Raw genomic sequence first — 18782 nt, 5'->3', positions numbered from 1 at the left:
TTTACAATAATAAATATGATTAAATGAAGTCCGTGAAAAGCAAAAGAAATGCAGTTTTTAAAGTAAAATCGATCATTTCATGAGATAGAAAAATAAACGTTTATAAAACAAAAATATGGCAAAAGATGCTGCCTGCTTTCCCTAATTATCAAATAAAATGCACCTATATATATATATATTAAAGTTACCATTTCAAAATATGTTTGAAAAACAAGAAGTAAAATCACAGGGCAGATAAAGAAAAATACAGCAATACAGTAAGTCAATGAGACTAAGCTTCCACACTGAAACCATTCTGTAGAGTTAAGGCTAGGCTCTTCACCTCATCTCCTTCTCTGAAGGAGGCCATTCCTTATGTATCTCATAGCCGACACCAGGCCTGTAATTCCCCTCTCCTCCACTTCCCTAAACAACTATGCTGCTTCATTTGTGTCTTTCCAGATTACTGTTTGCCCACAGCTTCACTCTTAGACACGTATCACTTACATTTCTATCATATGTAATACGTAACTTTATGAAACAAAAGATTGTTCTCAAAATCAGAGATCAACATCTGTTGGGAACAGTTCCCAGAATCCCCCACCCCACCACCCACCGCATGACTAAGAGAGTTGGGAAAGACAAGGCAAATGGAAGGCAGGCAGTCTGTACCTTGTTTCTCTCTCAGCAACCTACTTTTCTTTCATAAATAAACAGCACATTGAAATAACAGCAAAAAAAAAAAAAAAAAGTCAGAATCATACAGTGAAAAGAACAGGAAGTCAAGCTGGGGAAATGTCAATAGATAAAGCTTGGCTGCCACTTATATTAAGAAAGTGGTATGGGCAAATACATATTTCCATAAATTAGCACCTAGATAAAAACTGAAGTTTTGAAGAGGAGTTTAAAGGTCTTGCAGAAAGGACTACAATGACCATCAAATGACTCACTTCATCAAATTCAACTTTCTGTTGAATTAGTTTAATTATTACAGGTGCACAAAACATCAGTGTGAGGTTGCCAACAGAAACTGCTCTATCCTGGGAACAAGAGGCTTGATCTACACTGCCAGTAACACTGATGGCATCAACTCTCAGGAAAATTATTCTATTTCCTTTGGTTCCATGATTAAATTACAAAATCCGGTTATGAAAGGCTATTTTTTTTCTTTAATATTCAGCTAATTCTTCATGGACCTGAGTGAAGGTATCAGACAATTAAGGTTTTTCAAATAAATATTAGCACTTGCTGTATTGTCTAGGGCCTTCAGAAAAACTCAATGCTGAGTAAACAGCAGTACAGTGCTAAAGAATGAGGGTTATATGGCCATCCAGAGCCTCTACCAATACATGTATTCAGAATAACAGACTTCCACTGTTCTTTGTATTTCTCCCTACATTTTATTGTTGTGATTTTACTTTTTCTGAAGAGGATAAAACGAAAGGCAGTATCCTTCAAAATATCATAGTAATCAACAGCAAAGTGGCTATTTCATATACTTTCCTATACTTCATTGCATCCAAATGTTATGCTATATTTGATAATGAATCTCTGTAGACTTCTAATTGCTAAATAAACTCTAGTCCCTAGTTGCCAATATCCTATAATTAGCAAGTACTGTTTCATGGAGTTCTTATTATATCCCAGGAAATATATTCAGAGAAGAGGTGGCCAATATTCAGAAGCTACATTTTCTTACAATGCCCAAGTGACCAAAATAACCAAAACATCTGAAATGAAGTGAAGTTTTTTATAGTTAAGAAAACACTTGAAAATAACTCCCAGGAATGGCACACTGAAGGAGAACAGCCAACGTGGAATGCATTTTTTATCATTCAGTAATATGTGCTCCAACAAGTCCATTTTCAAGGCAGATTCTTCTTCTTGTTTGTTTTTGTTTTACTGCTTATTATGGAAACCTGGGGAAAAGAGAAAAAAGAAAAACAATTAAAATACAGGTAATGGGAATTTGAGTCAGAAAAGAATATAAAGCTGTCTTTGCAGTTTTAATTTTTGTCACGGATTTTTCTTCCTTTCGATGGTGGAAAAATGAGAAATAAATACTTGACAGTCAAAACATAAACTCCAATATGGAGCTGTACATCTTTTGAATGGCTTTCTAACTCTATACTATTTCACTCAGATGTATATACCTTGGATCTGGTTAATTTTGCTGTGTAATGGTTTTTCATTTGCAAGTTCTTTATACTAAAATTTTAATGAATTAAAAAAAATGAAAATTTTTAAATTCATTGTCTCCCTGCTCAAGATTTATCTTCATTTCTATGCACTCCAAGTGTTCCTCCTTGTATCTTTAAAAACCTCTTGCTTATAAAATACTCATGTACAAAATCAACTTGCCATTTTAGTATGTTGCAGAAAATGTACATTGAAGACTGACACACCTTGTCCTCAAATGATACACACTCAGCTTGAGAAGAAGCAAACCCATGAGCAACTTCTAGCTACACCAAAGATGTTCAAAATCAGTAAAAGAAAAGGAATGCTAAAAGTATTACCTAAGAAATCTTCCAAGATGTTCAACCCAATATTAAGATGCAACGTTTGCAACTTGTTCTGCAGTCATGCTTCATTTGCTCCCTGCACCTCCAGTGCAGTGAGGTGCTGTGTGGTATGTATGTGTACACACTGTAACTCTAATTCCTAGCTTCTGGGATGGCTGTATACCGTGCAACATGCTTGAAGCAAAACTGCTCTAGGATTTGAAACTTTTCTTTGAAACATATGCATAGACTCTTTCTAATTCTCACTCCTAATCACTATGATGACAGAATCGCAGCCGAGGTACCCATATTCTGCAAAGTCTACATCTGAAATGCTCCCCAAAAATCTGAAACCGAGGAAAGTGTTCGTACTGAAAACCTTGAGCCTCCAGATTTCAGCAGTTTAAGCTGTACAGATAAAACAGTCCAATCTAAGCAGGGGCTGCAATTCCCTCCTAAAATGTGATGAGAGAGCAATAGCTTCTCTTTGGAGAAAAGTGCAAATATATAGAAAACCTAGCATTAAGTTTAAAGTGACTTACTTTTGGCTTTCTTGTGTTTTTATAACTGCGTGGGAAGGACAGCTTATTTTTCACACTCCCATAATGAGAAGACAGTATTTCATTTCCTGTGATAACACGAGGCTTATAAGGAAGATCCCAGCTTGTTCATACTCCTTACCTTTGTGTGAGGACTCTGGCTTTGAGAAATGGCGTGTGGCACTATGCTGGTTTGTAAAGTGTATGGGATCCAGATCCTCAGGGTCCATCACTGTCGGTGGTGGTGGCCTGCAGGGAGACAGAATTTCAAGAATCGAAAATGTTTACTGCAGTTCTAGCTCTTGCTGAGAAACACTGCAGCAGCTTTTTTGTAGAATGAGTGCCATAGTGCTTCAGAATTCTCAGTTTAGTTCCTAACCATCTACATGTCCTTGAATAAGTTCTTTTATCTAACTGTTCTTGATGCCTATAACTCTCTAAACATTTTCCCCAATAGCCAGTATGTATAGGCACTGTGTTATAGCCTGTCATTAATTTACTTCAGAGGATGTTACAGGACTCTACAGAGGAAACAAATAAATCTCTCAAGGAAATGCAGAAAAATACAATCCAACAAATACAAGAACAAATGCATAAATCCCTCAAAGAAATACAGGAAAATAAATCAAACAGGCAAAGGAAATGAATAAAATGATTCAAAACCTGAAAATGGAAATAGATTTAACAAAGAAAACACAAATTGAGAAAAACCTGGAGATGGAAAACTTAGGGAAGAGAACAAGAGCTACAGAGGTAATTATCACCAACAGAATACAAGAGACGGAGGAAAGGCTCTTAGGAGCAGAAGATACAACTGAAGAAATCCAATTGTCAAAGAAAATATTAAATTGAAAAAAATTCCTGACACAAAATATCCAAAAAATCACGCACACCATGAAAAGATGAAACCTAAGCATAATAGTAACAGAAGAAAAAGAAGACTCCCAGCTCCAAGGACCAGAAAATATTTTCAAGAAAATTCTCCAATCTAAAGAAATGCCTTTAAGCATATAAGAAGCTTAGAGACATCAAATAAGTTAGAACAAAATAGAAATTTCTCCCACTGTATAATAATCAAAACACTAAATGTACAGAGCAAGAAAAAAATATTAAAAGCTTCAAGGGGAAAATGTCAAGTAACATATAAAGGCAGACCTAACAGAATCATAGCTCACTTCACAACAGAGACTATGAAAGCCAGAAGGCCTATGAAAGCCAGGGCCTGGACATATGTCACAGAGACCCTGGAGAAAACAGATGTTAGGCCAGACTACTTTACCTAGCAAAACTTTCAATCACCATAGGTGGAGAACACAAGATATTCCATGATAAAACCAGATTTAAACAACCAGAACTACCCAAATTACTAGAAGGAAAGCTCCAACCCAAGATTCAATGCAATTCCCATCAAAATACCAACACAAATATTTTATTAATAATTTTTATTTTTTTATATTAATTACATGTTATTTACTTTGTATCCCAGCTGTAGCCTCCTTCCTCATTCCCTCCCTATCCTACCCTCTCTTCCTCATCTCCTCCCTGCCCCTCTCTAAGTACACTGGTAGAGGAGGTCCTCCTCCCCTTCCATATGACCCTAGTTTATCAGGTCTCATCAGAATGTCTGCAATGTCCCCCTCTGTGGCCTAGCAAGGTTACTACTCCCTTGGGGGGTAGGGAGATCAAAGAGCCCACCACTGAGTTCATGTCAGAGACAGTCCTTGTTCCCCCTTACTAGGGAACCCAATTGGATGATTAGCTGCCACAACACAATTCTTTATAGAACCTGAAAGAAAAATTAATTTCATATAGAAAAATAAAACATAAACAAAAACACCCCAGAACTGCTAAAACTATCTTATACAATAACAGATCTTCTGGAGGTATCTCCATCCCTGATCTCAAGCTGTACTATAGAGCAACAGTAATAAAAAGTGCATGGTAATGGCACAGAAACAGACTGGTGGATCAATGGAACCAAATAGAAGACCCAGAAATAAAGCCACACTCTTATGGACACCTGATTTTTGACGAAGATGCCAAAACCTTACAATGGAAAAAAGATAGCATCTTCAACAAATGGTGCTGGTCTAACTGGATATCTACATGTAGAAAAATGTAAATAGATCCATATTTATTGCCCTACTTATTACCATATTTATTGCTAAAGTCCATATGGACCAAAGACCTCCACATAAAACCAAACACACTAAATCTGTAAGACAAAAAAGTGGGGAAGAACCTTGAACTCATTGGCAATGGAGACAACCTCCTGAACAGAACACCAATAGCACAGGCTCTGAGATCATCAGTCAATAAATGGGATCTCATGAAACTGAAATGCTTCTGTAAAGCAAAGGACAGTGTCATCAGAACAAAATGACAGTCTACAGACTGGGAAAAGATCTTCACCAACCCTATATTTGAGAGAGGGCTAACATCCAGAATATATAAAGAACTCAAGAAGTTAAACAGCAACAAATCAATTAATCCAGTTAAAAAATGGGGTACAGAGCTAAACAGAAAATTCACAGTAGAGGAATATAGAATGAGAGAGAAACGCTTAAAGAAATGTTCAACATTCTTATTCATCAGGAAGATGCAAATAAAAATGACCCTGAGATTTCACCTTACACCCATCAGAACAGCTAAGATTAAAAACTTAAGTGACACATGTTGGAGAGGATGTGGAGAAAGAGGAACCCTCCTCCATTGCTGGTGGGAATGTAAATTTGTACAACCACTTTGGCAATCAATCTGATGCTTTCTCAGACAATTAGGAATAGTGCTTCTTCAAGATCCAGCTATTCTACTCCTAGGCATATATTCAAAATATGCTCAAGTAGACAATAAGGACATTTGCTCAATCATGTTCATAGCAGCTTTATTCATAATAGGTAGAATCTGGAAACAACCCAGATTTCCCAATATTTTAACTAAGGAAAAAAGAAATGAATAAATTAATAAAGCTAAATAAAAAAGAAAACAAGAAGTCAGAGAGGGCAGAGGCCACCAAGAATGGAAGAACTTTCATGAACAATGGCTAAGTAGCCTCTTTATCCACTAGGTGGCAGAGTCCATCGTAAAACATGAGCAGAGTGCAGGGAATCTTAGGAAAGAAGTGGGAAACAGTAAGATCTGGAGAGGACAGGAACTCCACAAGCAGAGCAACAGAACCAAAAAATCTGAGCACAGGGGTCTTTCCTGAGACTGCTATTCCAACCAAGGACTATGCATGGAGATAACCTAAGACCCCTGCACAGATGTAGCCCATGGCAGTTCAGTATCCAAGTGGGTTCCATTGCAATAGGAACAGGGACTGCCTCTGACATGAACTGATTGGCCTGCTCTTTAATTACCTCCCCCTGAGGGGGAAGCAGCCTTACCAGGCCACAGCAGAATACAGTGCAGCCACTCCTGATGAGACCTAATTGACTAGGATCAGAAGGAAGGAAAAGAAGTCGTCCCCTATCAGTGGACTTGGGGAGGGGCATGCATGCAGAGGGTGGAGGAAGGGAGGGATTGGGACTGGAAGAGAGAACCACAGGAGGGATACAAAGTGAATAAAATGTAATTAATAAAGAAAAAAAAAAGAAAAAACAAACAAACAAACAAACAAAAAACCCCAAATACCAACAACAACAAAGAACATCCTCTTTGCCGGGATTGAACATTTTGGTTAGGGTCCTCTCTCTTGCTTAGTTTCTTTAGATGCACAGATTTTCGTGGGTTTGTCCTATGTTGTATGTCTATATGAGTGAGTATATACCGTGTGTGTCTTTTTGCTTCTGGGACAACTCACTCAGGATGATCCTTTCCAGGTCCCACCATTTACCTGCAAATTTCATGATTTCCTTATTTTTTCATTTCTGACATCAGAAGAAGAAGAAAACAGGAAACAACCTAGGAACCTGCTACAGAGGGCCTCTGAAAGCCAGAAGAAGTAAACAGGAATCAAACTAGGAACCTACCACAGAGGGCCTCTGAAAGCCTCTGCCCTGCAGATTATCAAAGCAGATGCTGAGCCTGTGATGGCCAACTGTCGGGCAGAGTGAATGAATTTTTATGTAAGAAGTGGGAAATAGTAAGAGCTGCAGAGGACAGGAACTCCACAAGGAGAGCAACAGAACAAGAAAATTTGAACACAGGGAACTTCCCAAAGACTCATACTCCAACCAAGGACTATTCATGGAGATAACCTAGAACCCCTTCACAGATATAGCCCATGGCAGTTCAGTGTCCAAGTGGGTTACCTAGTAATGGGAAGAGGGACTGCCTCTGACATAATCTGATTGGCCTGCTCTTTGATCACCTCCCCCTGAGGGGGAGCAGCCTTACCAGGCCACAGAAGAGGACAATGCAGCCACTTTTGATGAGAACTGATAGACTAAGATCAGAAAGGAGAGGAGAATCTCCCCTATCAGTGGACTTGGGGAGGGGCATACATGTAGAAAGGGGAGGGAGGGTGGGATCGGGAGGGGAGGAGGAAGGGGCTTATGGGGAGTTACAAAATGAATAAAGTGTAATTAATAAAAAATAAAAAAGTTAAAAAAAAACGTGCAATTTTTCTATGTAACCCATTTACAAAGTTTTAGGTCAAAATGAAGCAAAAATGTGAAAAAAATTAATTCTAAATATTTATTAATTTTATCATTTCATACACACTTTGTCAAATACTTGGCATTGATGGAAATGAAAAAAAACCAATTTAATTCTTTGTTTGATTTTTCAAAGGTATAGTCAAATTTTATATTACAACATGGAGCCAGATAAGGCTGTTACATATTAAATATATAATAGTATAACTGGATGGTTTATATAATCATAAGGTATAAGTATGTTAGGCTTGAAAAGTTTAGTTCGTTTGGTACAAAATTGACTGTAATTTACAAATCAAAGCAATCATTAATTTTTTCCACTCATCCACAGCAGAAATCTCCCTGGGTACCTCAAAGTGCCAAAAGAAATAATAACTTGTATGTACAGATAAAATCTACATGTCTCAAGTAACCAACAACCTAAGTCTGCACAAGAGCATGCTCAGAGGAGGTGAATGGGGGAGGGGATCCACGTGTACATAGTTAAGCACAGAAAAAACATGCTTGTTAACAGAATTGAGCAGACTCCATAAACAGTGCTCTGACCATTGCAGAGCTATACATTATAATATTAGCATAATTATTTTGTAAAGAACTAAGCATTTGTAGCTATGTGAAATATTCATAACATTTGAATAGCATTTAAATTCCTCCACATTTTATTTTCCTTCTATTTTACTTCTTTTGACACTTTGAGGTACCCAGGGATATTTCTGCTGTGGATAAGTGGAAAAATTTAATGATTGCTTTGATTTGTAAATTACAGTAAATTTTATACCAAATTAACTAAACTTTTCAAGCCTAACATACTTATACCTTATAATTATACAAAACATCCTGTTATACTATTATATATTTAATATATAACAGCCTTATCTGGCTCCACGTTGTAATATAAAGTGTTTATCAGTAGGAAGAATAGTGCCTGGAATTTATGACATGTGTCTTAATATTTTCAAATGAAAGCACTTAAGTCAAAAGCTGTACTCTGAGTAGCCCCAAACCAAACACAACAACACAGTCTGAGAACTAAGGGCCTGCTAGAATGATTGTTTATCCTTGTATCTCCACATTCAAATGTCATTTGGAAATACACTTTCAATTTCATGTTTTTATATTTTTTCATGCTACACACATAAAAACACTTTAAGCACAACAAGTATGGCAATACTTTCACCCCAGATTACGTGCCTACAAATATTAACTCTTTGCTTGTTTTCTCAATGTTGACTGACATTCTAACACTTTAGAGAGTTAACATAAGACTTGTTAGGAAGAGGGTGGGAGGATATGGACCTAAACCTGAAGAAGAGGAAAAGAGGGGGCTGCAATTACAACGCAAAGTGAATAAATAAATAAATAAATAAATAAATAAATAAATAAATTTAATGAAAAAAATACAAAGAAGGAAAAAAAGAGACTTGTTAGGAAAAACTGATACAAAACAAGTGACTTTAGAAATTAGTTTCATAAGGTAGCTAAAGATGAGAGGCAAGTCCAAGACAAGGATATGTTTATTGTTGTAGCCAAGAGTTCTCTTTACCTTCTCATAAATCTTACCAGGGACCCAAATCTGAAGACAAAAGTATTTGACATCCATGCAGGGACAAGAAATTCACTCTAAGATACACTCAGTTCTCCCACTATGTCGCTCTGTTCAGTTGTTTTCAAACATTATCTATTTTATTTTTAATTGAAAAAGAATTGTATCACTTTTACCTTCTCTTTCGTTCCTTCAGCCCCTGGCATGGCCCTCCCTACTCTCAAGTTGATAGTCATTTTTCTTTGATTATGTTTATTACATACATATGTAACATGTTTGTGCATGCACAAATACACACACACACACACACAAACTACAACATGCTGAGTTCTTTGTGTTTTGTTTATATATGGTTTCAAGTGAGTACTCTGCATTGGACAACCAACAATGAGGCTCATTCTTGGCCTAGGCTAATTCTCCTTTTCCCAGCAGTCAATAGTTGCTTGCAGTTCTTTGTTTATGGGTGGAACCTAGTAAAATTTCCCCCTTCCACATTAACATAGCCATTGATGTTGCCATTGGTCAGATCCTGTTTATGCAGCCATTTTCAGAACATCCAGCCTCACAGCCGATGTCTTTGGACTGTATCGAAACATAGCTAGACTTACTGCTTCCTACACAATTATGTCGCAATGGAGATCACTGTTTCAAATGTAGGGATATTTATGGTTAAGGATGGGAAAACTCTTACTAATCAACAGTTTATTCTGTAGCTTTGTATTACAACTACCTGCTTCCTACTCTTCTCACGAATTATATATATATTTTTTTCTTCTTTATGTTTATAGTTTATTCACTTTGTATACCACCTGTAGCCCTTTCCCTAATTCCCTCCCTATCCCACCTTTCATCCCTCATCTCCTCCCATACCAGTCTCCAAGTCCACTGATAGGGTAGGTCCTCCTCCCCTTCCATCTGACCTAGCCTATCAGGTCTCATTAGGACTGTCTGCATTGTCTTCCTCTGTGGCCTGGTATTGCTGCTTCCGCCTTCAGGGGGAAGTGATCAAAGAGCAAGCCACTTAGTTCATATCAGAGACAGTCCCTGTTACCCTTTCTAGGGCACCCACTAGGAGACTGAGCTGCTATGGGCTACATATGAGCAGGGGTTCTAGGTTATATCCATGAATAGTGCATGGTTGAAGTATCAGTCTCAGAAAAGACCCCTGGACCCAGATATTTCAGTTCTATTGCTCTCCTTGTGGAGCTCCTGTCCTCTCCAGGTCTTACTATCTCTCCCTTCTTTCATAAGATTTCCTGTACTATGCCCAAAGTTTGGTTATGAGCCTCAGTATCTGCTTTGATATTCCGCTGGGTAGAGTCTTTCATAGGCCCTCTGTGGTGGGCTCCTTTCCTGTTTCCCATTTTCTCCCTCTTCTGATTTCCATCCTGTTTGCCTTTCTGAGTGAGAATTGTTCATATTACCAAAGGTCCTCCATCTTAATTAGCTTCTTTTCGTGTACAGATTTTAGTATGTTTATCCTATATTCTATGGCTAATATCCACTTATAAGTAAGTATATATCATGTGTGTCTTTCTTTTTTTTTGCATTTATTTATTTATTTTTTTATATTTTAGTTTTTTTTTAATTTTTTATTAATTACAATTTATTCATTTTGTATCCCCCCATAAGCCCCTCCCTCCTCCCCTCCCGATCCCACCCTCCCTCCCCTTTCTGCATGCATGCCACTCCCCAAGTCCACTGATAGGGGAGGTTCTCCTCTTTTTTCTGATCTTCCCAGAAAATCATACTCCAACCAAGGACTATTCGTGGAGATGACCTGGAACCCCTGCACAGGTGTAGCCAATGGCAGTTCAGTGTCCAAGTGGGTTACATAGTAATGGGAAGAGGGACTGCCTCTGACATAATCTGATTGGCCTGCTCATTGATCACTTCCCCCTGAGGGGGGAGCAGCCTTACCAGGCCACAGTAGAGGACAATACAGCCACTTTTGATGTGTGTCTTTCTTAATTAGCTTCTTTTCGTGTAGAGATTTTAGTATGTTTATCCTATATTATATGGCTAATCTCCACTTATAAGTGAGTATATATCATGTGTGTCTTTCTGCTTCTAGGATACCTCACTCAGGATGATCTTTTCTAGATCCTACCATTTGCCTACAAATTTCATGATTTCTGTGTTTATAATTGCTGAGTAGTATTCCACTGTGTAAATGTACCACAATTTCTGTATCCATTCCTCAGTTGTGGAACATCTGGGTTTTTTTTTTCAAGGTTCTTACTATTGCAACTATTTTTAATTAGTAAGATTGCTAAATGTTCTTGAGAGTTCACTTCAAAAATCACCTGGTTGCCTGCACCTCAGCCAGGCTAAGCAGCACCTTAAAGCTCCTCATTCCAAGTGTTATGACCCATGGTCACTTAACAAAATCATCACAGTGATCTGGGTAATTGCATATTAGACTATCAACTTCGTAACAGGGAAGAAGTATTCGTTCTTAGAAATGATGCTTATCCCTCTTTTCTCCTTCTGCTGATGTCCAGCCTCTTTGCCTTTCTGGATAGGAATTGAGCATTTTAGCAAGAGTCCTCCCTCTTGATTAGTTTCTTTAGGTGAAGAGATTTTAGTAGGTTTATCCTATATTATATGTCTATATGAGTGAGTATATACCGTGTGTATCTTTTTGCTTCTGGGATAGCTCACTCAGGATGATCTTTTCCAGATCCCACCATTTACCTGCAAATTTCATGATTTCCTTGTTTTTTCTATTGCTGAGTAATATTCCATTGTATAGATACACCACAATTTGTGCATCCATTCCTCCACTGAGGGGCATCTGGGCTGTTTCCAGCTTCTGGCTATTACAAATAAGGCTGCTACAAACATGGTTGAGCAAATGTCCTTATTGTGTACTTGAGAATCTTTTGGATATATGCCTAGGGGTGGTATAGCTGGATTTTGAGGAAGCGCTATTCCTAGTTGTCTGAAAAAGCACCAGATTGCTTTCCAGAGTAGTTGTACAAGTTTACATTCCCACCAGCAGTGGAGAAGGGTTCCCCTTTCTCCACAACCTCTCCAGCATGTGTTGTCCCTTGAGTTTTTCATCTTGGCCATTCTGATGGGTGTAAGATGAAATCTCAGGGTCGTTTTGATTTGCATTTCCCTGATGGCTAATGAGGTTGAGCATTTCTTTAAGTGTTTCTCTGGAACATGCCTGATACAGAGGACCTCTGAAAAGCTCTGCCCTGCAGACTATCAATGTAGATACTGAGACTTATGGGCAACCTTTGGGCAGAGTGCAGGGAATCTTAGCAAAGAAGTGGGAAACAGTAAGATCTGGAGAGGACAGGAACTCCACAAGCAGAGTAACAGAACCAAAAAATCTGAGCACAGGGGTCTTTCCTGAGATTGATAACTCAACCAAGGACTATGCATGGAGATAACCTAAGACCCCTGCACAGATGTAGCCCATGGCAGTTCAGTATCCAAGTGGTTTCCATTATAATAGGAACAGGGACTGCCTCTGACATGAACTGATTGGCCTGCTCTTTAATTACCTCCCCCTGAGGGGGAAGCAGCCTTACCAGGCCACAGCAGAATACAGTGCAGCCACTCCTGATGAGACCTAATTGACTAGGATCAGAAGGAAGGAAAAGAAGACCTCCCCTATCAGTGGGCTTGGGGAGGGGCATGCGAGCAGAGGGTGGAGAAAGGTAGGGATTGGGACGGGAGGAGAGAGAGAACCACAGGGGGGATACAAAGTGAATAAAGTGTAATTAATAAAGAAAAAAAATTAAAAAAAAGAAATGATGCTTATCTTAGTTCTAAGTATTAGGATGATCAAAAGATGATCAAGTGAAGATAAATGAAATTGCTATTCATATGAACATGATAGAAAGTGAAAGAAACTTGTCAAAGTTTTAGACTTTTCTACAATACAAACTAAAATAGCAACTGACATTTACAGTATAAGACCATGGAGTTGAAACTGTTTTGTTTTGATTTCCTAGACAAGTTTTCTTCCCCAGAGGCTTGGAACACAGCTCCCCCAGCCTCAGCCTCACTGGGCTGTAAGTGCACACAGGCATGGTCCCTTTGAAGTTTCTGACTTAACAATTAATCCACACTACTGAATGATTTTTACACCTCATAAGCAAGATAAAAATAAACTTGGAATAAAATAAGTCATTGGAACTTTGACAGTGAATATTCTAAGCTCTACATGAGTTGGGTTTGGGGTTGTTTTTGTTTGTTTGTTTGTTTATTTGTTTTATTGTCTTCTTTATTTGTGCTGGTGCCACTGCTAAGGTGAAGTATTTCACAGAATGACTGTGGAAACTCATGTTCTGCCATCCTTTATGCTAATTCTATGCAAATAGTTACCCAACCTTTGCATCATGATTAAATGTGAAAGAGGAAACAAGACTTTAGGCAACAAGTACACACTCACAAATCTGTTAAGTATGCAAGGGTTTAAACTATCAAATAATGTTTTATAACATCCTTCTTCTCATAAACACAATTGTTCGCAGATAATACTTAGACCAAATGACCCTTTCAGCATAAAGACGACACATCGTTCTGTCTGTGCCACACTCCTAACAGGCTCTTTAAAAGAACATTGGACTGTTCCCTTTGAATCTGACCAGATTTAGGACCTGCTGATAGCCCGCCACCCCAGAGTGCTAGCTTTTATCTTTTGTCAAATATACTGGTATTCAAGAGAGTCAGAGGACTTGAGGCTGAAGAAAAACGCCTACAAATGATCTGAACTCATCTGACTAGATAAAACCAGATCTTTACCTTCCAGGGACCGACTGTCTCTTCCTTTGCTAGGATACTATAGGAATGTGCACAATTATAAATGTAATTGTTTATATATGCTTAGCAAAAACTAAGAGCAACAGATTTTACACACATTACACTACTACTGTCCTCAAACCAATACAAACCCAGTATTGAAAGGTACTTATCTTTTGAAATCATGTAAGCTTAAACTTATATTTTAAAATTATCTATCTATCTATCTATCTATCTATCTATCTATCTATCTATCTATCCATCTATCTATCGTTCATACATGTATTCAGACTTGTACTGGTGCATGTGTGCTTGATGGTAATGCTGGATGTCTTCCTCAATAGCTTTCTGCTTTCTTTATTGAGACAGTGTCTCACTGAACCCAGGGCCTGCCACTGGTAGCTAGTCTAGCTAAGCAGCTTGCACTGAGGATGCCATCCCTGCCTCCCAAGTGCAAGGATTACAATTATCAAGCAAGCATGTCCAATTTTGCATTAGTTTAGGGATCAGAGCTCTAGTTCATGCCTGTGAGGCAGGCCATCTCCAAAGACCGTAATTTTAATACAAGTTACGGTTTAAAACCATGGTTTACTAATTGAGAGCTTTTGAAATACTACATTTAGTGTATTTTCTTTCTTTCCTCTTTGGTCTTTCCTGGCTTCTTGTATCGTGGTCTGTATAGACAAGTGGACTTGGCTTTCTGATCTTCTCACACTCACCTAGTGCTGGAATCAACACACATGAAGCACCATGCCCAGTGTACAGAGTGTTGGGATCAAACCCAGGGTTTCTTTCATGCCAGGTAACACTTCTACAAATTGAGCTATACCTCCAGCCCCTTTTTGTTCACTTAAACTAATTTTAATGGACATATAAAAACGTAAAAGTACAACACATTTACAAGGTTCAAACACTCAAATCTGATTAAACATGCCTACCTTCTCCCTCTTTTATCATTTCTTTTTATTGTATTTTAATTTTGTGTACATGAGTGTTTTGTCTCATGTACATCTGTGAAAAACATGTGCAGTACCTCTGGAGGCCAATAGGTCCCCTGAGACTGAAGTTACACATGGTTAAGTTGCCATGTGGGTGCTGGGAAATCAAATCTCAGTGCTCTGAGCCACCAATGTTCTTTACTGCTGAGTCACTGTTCCAGCCCCATCATTTCTTTTTTAAAAGGTGTATTTCTTTTTATCTATGTGTATGAGTATTTGCCTACAAGTGTATATGTAGTGATTATTGTATATTTTTTGTTTCTTAAAAAAAACACAGAAATGCTAAAAAATATGGTTTTGTTTTAGTCCCAGGTGTTGCTTCACAACAGGTGACTATGATTTGTCTCGTGCTCTTGCAGGGGTGTTGTTTTGCCAGCTGCAGATAGTTTCTGTGAGTGTGTGACGTTTGGAATTATGGAATCTTTTCAGAAGGTAAAAATATGCTAAGGGTCCAAGAGGAGGTGTGGCTATTGTTGGCTGGTTGGTGGTTAGATGCTGTTGGTTGCAGTTTGTCAAGTAGTTGTGCACAAAGAAACAAGAAGAAGAAACTAGATATCCTGATGGCATGAGAGACCAAAAGATAAAGTAGCAGCTATCGGTAAAACGTAGAGTAGGTGCGTAACAAAGTTAGTAATGTCCTGAGGGGAGAGCTACCTCACTGCATTCTTTCCCCACCCACTAGAGACATGGTTGCTAGGAAACTTGACCCTCCCCTTAGGGAGGGACACTTGGTCATGGTCAATGGTCTGGGAACCTTCCTATAGCCAATTGATTCAAAATGTAGCATCTTGACCAATAGATGCTTGCCAGGCAGGAATTGCCCCTGCCTTGGGTATGGTGGGAGGGACCAGAATCTATAAATCACCCAACTAACCTGGGGACACACGCTCAGCTCCCACCGCTTCAGCGGTGGGGCTGTGTTGGCCCAAGCTGCAGCTTGTAATTTACAATAAAAAGACCCTCATGTGTTTTGCAACGGAGTCGATTCCTGTAGATCTTTTGGGGGCTCGCAAACTGGGTATAACAGGCAAAGATCAAACTTGCCCCAAGGAACTGGATGACCCTAATCAGTAGAAAGTAGTCTAAATATTAACTTCACTCCCTTTCCCTTCTATAATTTTTCTCTCTAATCTAGTGTTAGGGAGTTAATGAGGGTAGAAAAGGGTAAAAGAGAAAAAGGAACCCACAATGTAGCAAAATACTGGCCACAATGTATGTGCTCAACTTCCATACTAGATGCCAATAGAGGACAGAAAAAGGCATCAGGTCCCCTGGACAGGTTAGGTGGTAGTGAGACACCATGTAGGTGATGGGGAACTGAAGCCAGATCACCTGTGAGCCATCTCCCCAGCCCTGTCCATTCTTTATAGTGAAAGCTTTCAAAGCTTTCAATATACTTTCATCTAGGAGTGTGAAATGTACATATATATATATATATATATATATATAATGACTATTATTTATAGTCTTTCTCCTGCTAAATACCAAAGCTTCTTGCTCCTGTTTAACTATAAGTTTCCATGGATTGAACGTCCTCTATTCTTCTCCCTATTTTTTCCACACTATCCTTCTGTATCTAAAGTTTCTCCTCATATTTTAATCAAACATTTAAAAAGTCAGTATAAACTAATTAAGAAAAATGAACTGCTTCTCCAGACTTAACTGTTGACTAATAAAGGTTAAAAAAAAAAAAAGGCAGTTTCTCAGTGTTGGGGCTGTGTGAGTTAGGAAGAACACTGAGCAGTCAGCTACTTGCTACAGTGATACTGAAGCTCCAACAAGGCAATTAACTGCACAATCACACAGACACATACACACACAATATACACAAATATTTTTACATAGGAAGCTATGTTCTCAGCCCCAACAAAAGTTTAAAATCTGAGAGTTTAATTAAAAATTAGTTACTCTCATGTCTCTCTACCTGGAGAAACAAACTCCTTATGCCAAAAAGCACTCCTAACAACAACAAAAGAGTCTCTCCATTATATCCCAGTATCTATTATAAACACTCCTTACAGGAGTTACACAATCCAATGTAGGATTTGGAATAAGGTTTGAGAATAACCCTGCGACACTAAAAACAACCTCACAATTTGCAGATTTTCGGAAGGACAGTCTTCTCAAACAACTGAATTATCCTTCCACACCCAAAGCTAACTTCCTCATTCCCCTTTTCAGGGTGTCATCTTACCGTGATGGCCTGTCAATCTTGGAACGCTGTGTCTCATCACTGTCTTTTGACTTTGAATGTGCTGACCTTGCTTTTGACTGTGGATAGAAAAACAAAACACCAAACAAAAGGAAAGATGTTTAGAAAAAATCTATACCTCAACAAGATTTCCTTTAGAAATCTCTGGCTACATTTAGCTGAATAACATAAAGTATTTATATAGCCATTCAAGTCAAAACTTGATAGATACAATGGACTTGTGCAATCTGCCTGGGTAATCACATGAGTGGGCACACATGGCATATGTATGTACTGGCATGCACATATACACACAACTGCACAGACACACACAAACCTGCACACACACAAACAGCCTTGCACACAGACACATACAAACACAAACAGAGACATGCATGCACACGTGCATGTACCCATATCCTCAGGAAGTCACAAATGTATGCACCCAAATGTGCATGAACACAGACATGCATGCACATGGGTGCACGCGCGCGCACACACACACACACACCCCGTGATCCTCACAGACATGAACAGCCACAGTAAGTATCAAAGGAGCTGCACTGCAGATCAGATCTAGCAGACACTCTGGATATGAGCTTTTACGCTTGTTGTGTATCTTAGTGTAAAGGTTTTCAGCCATTTGAAGCACATTTCAAGTCATTTTTTCTAAGAAAGTATCCATAAAAGTAGCAGTTACAGACTGTAACTGCAAAATGTAGGATACTTGCCTGCAAGGTGGCAATTGTTCTCTGACTTAAAATTCATAAAAAGTAAAATTGTTTTTTTCTTTGTTAAAGAATCTGAACTTCCATGCTTCTTTTATGTAACAGAAACATTTGGGGATGCTTCACTAAAATGAAGTATGTTAGAACATGTCCTGAACTTCTAAAGATGGGTGGGCTAAAGAGACATACTAACATGCAAATAATACTTCCCTTTATTTTAAGACTGAATCTTAGTAACTAAGAAAAGAGAAAGGGTTAAGCAACATTATCAGTACAGTTTCAAGATATTTTGCTGCACAATAATTACTGAAACTATGAAGCAGGAACAGAGATGAAGAAGAGGAATATGGAGAGAACAGTACAGAGATTAGGTGTACCATGAGCACATATTCTAGGCTGCAAGGTCCCAAGCTAGTACAAACCCTGCTTCCCAAAGCCTTACTTCATGGATTCTCCTTTTTCTTGTGTGCTGTTCTCCACTACTTGGCTTTGTATCTGTTATCTGTCTGTCACTTTTCTTTCTAGTGACCCTCCTGCCTCTTCAGCACATCATGCACCAACACAACTGGCAATCCCTGTCAGGTAAAGATTCCTTGGTGTTTACACACTGGTCGAAATGGACCCTTGCTCACAAATATTGATAGTCAAATTTAACTTGAAGCCAGTGTACACAACAATTAGATTAATTCATAATAGAATGATGACATGCAACTGCTTCTGATTAATGGGGGAAAGATAACAGCTCCAGGTTCTGCTAACATGTTCTTGTAATGAGACATAAGCAATAGGTGCTAGGGATATGCATTTACTTGTCAGTCCTCCATCTATGAAAAACCAAAAGAAAGCTGTGTGTATGGGAAGAAGGACTACGCAGGGAAAGCACACTGGGAAAGCAGAGGAAATGCAGGTAACTAGGACAGGTTTGAAAGCAGGTGAAAATA

General features: G+C 38.6%; 1 protein-coding gene across 3 annotated transcripts in view; it reads right to left on the bottom strand.

The window, feature by feature from the left end:
• Positions 1-1715: 1715 nt before the first annotated feature.
• Ccdc50 (coiled-coil domain containing 50) overlaps positions 1716-18782 on the bottom strand; it is a 69988-nt gene continuing 52921 nt past the window's right edge. For all 3 annotated transcript variants that reach the window (XM_055624893.1, XM_055624892.1, XM_055624895.1), the window contains 3 exons: positions 17117-17193; positions 3165-3271; positions 1716-1898 (listed from right to left, as the gene is read on the bottom strand). In XM_055624893.1, the coding sequence (XP_055480868.1) occupies positions 1879-1898; positions 3165-3271; positions 17117-17193 (204 nt within the window). In that variant the 3' untranslated portion in view covers positions 1716-1878. The remainder of the gene's footprint in view (positions 1899-3164; positions 3272-17116; positions 17194-18782) is intronic.

The sequence above is a fragment of the Psammomys obesus genome, unplaced genomic scaffold (assembly GCF_907164565.1).
Source record: "Psammomys obesus unplaced genomic scaffold, mPsaObe1.curated_primary_1811, whole genome shotgun sequence".
Classification (NCBI taxonomy): domain Eukaryota; kingdom Metazoa; phylum Chordata; class Mammalia; order Rodentia; family Muridae; genus Psammomys; species Psammomys obesus.
This window is presented reverse-complemented; position numbering and strand designations above follow the sequence as displayed.